This window comes from Gopherus flavomarginatus, chromosome 1, assembly GCF_025201925.1.
Source record: "Gopherus flavomarginatus isolate rGopFla2 chromosome 1, rGopFla2.mat.asm, whole genome shotgun sequence".
Classification (NCBI taxonomy): domain Eukaryota; kingdom Metazoa; phylum Chordata; order Testudines; family Testudinidae; genus Gopherus; species Gopherus flavomarginatus.
The window spans coordinates 366,603,838-366,609,597 of NC_066617.1; the positions used below are offsets into that span (position 1 = coordinate 366,603,838).

Genomic DNA, 5,760 nt, shown 5'->3' on the forward strand with positions numbered 1-5,760 from the left:
TTATAGAGAACGAGTGACCAAACTGATCCTGTTTCAAAGCAGGTTATTCTCCATCCCATTCTTTAGGAAACCAATCATTGTCTTTGTTTTGCCTACTGCTGAGAAGTGAGAGAGAACCAGTATCACACCTGTGTCTCCTGCTGGTGCCAGTTAAGCTTTTCCACACCAGAACGTAAAGGGATTATCGATGCATGAAGCATCATCAAATATGCAATTTGCATTAGTAGGGTCAGTTGTTCATAACTCATCTCTCTGAACAATGAAAAAGTCATTGCTCAGTGTGTAAAGAAGGTCCAATCTCGTCACCCATGAGAACAGCCTCCAGCCGCAAATTCAGTATCTCATATTAACTGTTGGGGGAAGAATTTGATAGAGGGGGAAGGATCGATTCCAGAGACAGGACCGTTTAGTCTACGGTCACTGTTTATTGCATTAGAGGTGCCTGAAAGCTTGTAAGCCGTACCCCCCGTCCCTCTCCTCTCGAACCCTGAGCAGTTAGCCCCTAGGCATGTTTGCATTTCCCCTTTACTGTCAGCAATAGCCCTCCTCTACACCTAGAGGGGAGTTCTGGTCTTGGTCCTGGCCCAGTAGCTAGTCCTTAATTGTCCTGCTAAATTCTTCACCCCTATTTATGTTTACCTCTGTCATGACCTTTTGTTGCCATACAAGGAGCTGTACTGAGTATTTGAGTCTGGTAGATTGGGCAGGTTTCTGTGTGCTTGTGTCACGGGACTTTCCGTGTTTGTGTCTGTCAGCCTTTATCAGACAGACTAGAGCATTCAGCTGTTTAACACCTGCAAGGCTGTGGTTTCAGGGCTTCCTTGCATTTCTCTGTTGGCACATTACCAGACCAACTCAATGAAGACAAAAGGTGACTGCCCACATTAACACTGTCTCTCCATCCAGGCATTTGTTTTGCAACCATCAACCTAGACTTTGGGCTCTCATGTCAGATTCCAACACAACCAGGTTCAGCAACCCCTCCACCTTCATCCTACTGGGAATTCCTGGCCTGGAGGAAGCCCACATCTGGATCTCCATCCCCTTCTGCACCATGTACTCCATAGCCATCTTGGGGAACTTCACCATCCTGTTCATCGTGAAGACGGAGCCGAGCCTCCATGTTCCCATGTACTATTTCCTCTGCATGCTGGCCGTCACCGATCTGGTCCTATCCACGTCCACCCTGCCCAAAATGTTGAGCATTTTCTGGTTCAATTCCAGGGAGATCAATTTCATTGCCTGCCTCACCCAGATGTACTTCCTTCGCAGCTTCTCTGTGATGGAGTCAGGGATCTTTGTTGCCATGGCAGCGGATCGCTATGTGGCCATCTGCCATCCCCTGAGACATTCCACCACCATGACAAACCACATGGTGTTCAAGGTTGGCCTGACCGTAGTGCTGCGTGGTGCCATTCTGGTACTGCCTTATCCCTTCCTGACAAGGCGGTGGCCATATTGCAGAACCAACATCATCATGCATACGTATTGTGATCACATGGCCGTGGTGAAGCTGGCCTGCGCCAAAACACATGTTAATAGTTACTATGGTCTCTTTGTGGCATTCTTTGTGCCTGGTCTGGATGTGTTTTTTATTACTGTGTCCTATATTCTGATCCTCAGGGCCATCTTCAGCCCCCCCACAAAGGACGCCCAGCTCAAGACTTTTGGGACCTGTGTCTCCCACCTCTGTGCCACCTTAACCTTTTACATCCCAGTTATCTTCTCCTCTCTCATGTACCGTTTTGGCCACGATGTGGCCCTATGGTTTCATGTTGCCATTGCCAATGTGTACCTCCTGGTGCCTCCCGTGCTAAACCCCATCATCTATGGGATAATGACTAAACAGATCCGGAAATGGCTTCTCCGGCTTGTTATTCATAAAGGGACCTAAAATTTTCCCCTGCTGCTCTAGCTCTCAGACCAAGCTCCGTGCAGAGCTGACTGGTGAGATGGTGCTGGGCCCTCTTTGCTGCTTCACTGTCTGGACAGTCAAAGAGACATTAAATACTTTCCTGGCTTACTGTGCTGTGTCAGTGTGATAAACTGGGAAATCGGTCTGTGTTCTACTCATTAACTCATAGGAATGTCACCTTTTAATTGCTGGTAACTGGAACTCTGAGGCCCCACCCTCTGCCTGCCTCTTCCCCCAAGGCTGTGTTCCTGTTGTTCTCTCCTTTACTCCCATCCCCATCTGTCATAGGTTTCACCCTCACTCTGAACTTTAGGGTACAGATGTGGAGACCTGCATGAACACCTCTAAGCTTAACTACCAGCTTAGATCTGGTCTCGCTGCCACCATAGAGATTTCTGAGTTACCTGGAAAACTCTATCTTCTCCCCAAAAACCTTCCCCTCTCTGGGCAACCTTGAGAGACTCCTCCACCAAGTCCCTGGTGAACACTGATCCAAATCCCTTAGATCTTAAAACAAGAAGAATTTAATCATCCCCCTTCCTTTCCCCCACCAATTCCTGGTGAGTCCAGATCCAATCCCCTTGGATCTTAAAACAAAGAAAAATCAATCAGGTTCTTAAAAAGAAGGCTTTTTATTAAAGAAAAGAAAGGCAAAAGAAAACAAACCTCTGGGAGACAGCAAACCAACTGGCCTCACAGATAACAGATTTAAAACACAGCATGTTTCCCTGGGCAAAAGCCTTAGTACACACATTTGATTAGTCCCCTAATGCCAAGACAAGTTACAAAGAAAATAACCATAAACCTATTTATCCCTTTCTAAAACTTACTACTCTGATAAGAGGCTGGTTCCTTGATCTTTTCACTCCGGCTGAAACTGAGACTGACTAAACAAAGGAAACTTCCCTCCTTTCTTTTGAAACATCTTGTTCCCCCATTGGTCCCTCTGGTCAGGTATCAGCTAGGCTGAGTGAACTTCTTAACCCTTCACAGGTAAAAGAGGCATTAACCCTTAACTATCTGTTTAAGACACCATCACTCCCTGGATCCTCTTCACCACTTCTGCCCGCTGCAGAAGCAGCATTTCAGATTTTGGTCGGCGGGCAACTTTAACTGTGATTAGAGGGACTAGCTAGGCTCTTGAAAACTTTAAGATTTTCTGCCAGATAATTTAGCATTTAGCTGACAGGAGCACTGTATCTAATTCCTGTATAACAGAAAGAGCAACAAAATAATATTAGACCCACTCAGCTCTATTACTAACATGTTCTGACATCGTATAGCGAGTCACTTAAGAGCCACTGGTTAGTTTTACAAATTTCATGTATATTTGTCACGGAGTGGGTGAAGTCAGGGCCCTGCACCCCTCTTCCTGCCATTCATTGTGACTCTCAGCCAGCCAGTAAAACAGAAGATTTATTAGATGACAGGAACACAGTCCCAAGCAGGGCTTGTAGATACAACCAGGACCCCTCAGCCAGGTCCCTCTAGGGGGCAAGGAGCTTAAACTCCAGACTTGGGGTTCCCTGCGTTTCACCACCCAGCCCAAAACTGAAAGCAAAAACCCCTCTAGCCGTCTCTCTTCCTCTTCTCCACAGCTCCTCCCCTCCCTTTGTCCAGTTTCCCAGGGAAAGGTGTCACCTGGCACCACCTCCTTCCTCACTCAGGTTACAAGCCCAGGTAACTCTCAAGTAAAATCTTCCCCTGCTCTCCCATCCCCAATGCACACAGTCCCAGTAAAACTAGACTACATTCCTAGGTCAGTCCGCCGCATTTCTTACTGTGTCACAATATGTTTTCTTTGTTACTAAGTCTGTGAAGAGAGAGAGATCCGCCCTGGGTCCTATCTCAGCTCTGAGACTGGAGATGGGTCTAGCGGATTACAGCTGGGGATTGGGGCAGATAAATATGGGTTCTACATAAAAACATCAGAATGGCCATACTGACTAAGACTTATGGTCTAATTACTTCAGTATTCTGTCTTCCAACAGGGGCCAATGCCATGTGCTTCAGGGAGAATGAACAGAGCAGGTAATCATCAAATGATCCATCCCCTGTTCCTTTTCAGGGAAACAGAGTCTAGCGACATGCAGAATATGGTGTTGCATCTGTGCCAATCCTCGCTAATAGCCATTGATGGACCTATCCTCCATGAACTTATAAGAACATAAAAATGGCCATAGTGGATCAGACCAAGGTCCATCTATCGCAGTATCCAGAGAGAATGAACAGACAGGGAATCATCTGGTGATCCATCCCCTGTCCCCCATTCCTAGCCTCTGGCAAACAGAGGCTAGAGACACTATCCCTGCCCATCCTGGGTAGTAGCTGTGACAGACCCAAAACAGTGGGTTACAGGAGTCTGGTAGAGGGCAAATATACTGGTCACTGGATGAGTAGTTTTCTGTTCCCTGAGTGACCAGAGCAGGGGCTGCACTAGAGTAATCAGGAACCTGCTAGAACCAACTAAGGCACACAGGCTGATTAGAACACCTGCAGCCAATCAAGGCAGGTTAATCAAGGCACCTGGGTTTTAAAAAAGGAGCTCACTTCAGTCAGGTTGGGGTGGGAGCCAGAGGAGAGGAAGTGCGTGTGAGGAGCTGGGAGCAAGAGGCACAAGGAGCTGAAACTGAGAGAGTGTGCTGCTGGAGGACTACGGAGTACAAGCGTTATCAGACACCAGGAGGAAGGTCCTGTGGTGAGGATAAAGAAGGTGTTTGGAGGAGGCCGTGGGGAAGTAGCCCAGGGAGTTGTAGCTGTTATGCAGCTGTTACAAGAGGCACTATAGACAGCTGCAATCCACAGGGCCCTGAGCTGGAACCCGGAGTAGAGGGTGGGCCTGGATTCCCCCCCAAACCTCCCAACTCCTGATCAGACACAGGAGGAGTTGATTCAGACTGTGGGGAAGATCACTGAGGTGAGCAAATCTGCCAATAAACGCAGGACCCACCAAGGTAGAGGAGGAACTTTGTCACATAGCCATTGATAGATCTGTCCTCCATGAATTTATCTAGTTCTTCTTTAGTTCTTCTGGGAACCCTGTTATAGTTTTGGCCTGCACAATGTCCCCTTGAAAAGAGCTCCATGAAATAATTTATTTCATTTGCTTTAAATCTGATGCCTATTAATTTCACTTGGTTGATGCCTATTTCACATGTTATGTGAAGGATTAAAAAAACTTTTCCACACTCATCACAATTTCATAGACCTCTCTCTCTTATTCCCCCACAGTCAACTCTTTTCCAAAGGAATAGTCCCGTTGCCCTTTTCTATACCTTTTCCAAATCCAATATATATATATATATTTTTTTGAGATGGTGTTGTTGCCCTGGATTTGAGAGGTGTCTATACCCCAGAATGTAATTAAGTCAATTGCAACCATATGTGCATTCAGTCACCATGAATGAATGAAATAGAACACTATATAGTTAAGCGTTAATTGTAAAACGTACTTTTAGATGGAAGGCCAAAAACTAACTGATAGGTTCTGCTACGCATAATGGGAGGATGGGAGAAAAAAATAAATAACTGAGAATAAAGCGGGTAAGTTGAATGGAAACCTTGAATCTAGACGCCTCTGATATTAGAAGTTTATTGGAAGTGAGGAAAACTGCTGATCCAGTAGGGTTCATTATGACCTATGTGTTCTGTAGAAGTTAGTTATAAAAAGGATTAGCGATAGAACGTGTTTTGGAGCAGTCCTCTGAAGCCATCTTGAGAATCTCTTTTCCTGACACATTTTCTCCCCAGTGGGTGAGCAACTAGCCACTTCAAACCCTTTGTTAATTACTCAGTACCGTTCCAGAGTCTAGGTAAACATCTGACAAGTTCTAAACCTACTGATT

The 5,760-nt window shown here is 46.1% G+C and overlaps 1 protein-coding gene across 1 annotated transcript; it reads left to right on the forward strand.

The window, feature by feature from the left end:
* The first annotated feature begins 946 nt into the window (after positions 1-946).
* LOC127043941 (olfactory receptor 52K1-like) lies at positions 947-1,894 on the forward strand. Its single transcript, XM_050938241.1, has one exon. It carries the CDS (start codon positions 947-949, stop codon positions 1,892-1,894), a length of 948 nt encoding a protein of 315 aa, XP_050794198.1.
* Positions 1,895-5,760: the final 3,866 nt, after the last annotated feature.

Excerpts from the sequence above, each read along its gene's own strand:
- LOC127043941 (XM_050938241.1), top strand. The coding sequence starts at position 947 with ATGTCAGATTCCAACACAACCAGGTTCAGCAACCCCTCCACCTTCATC.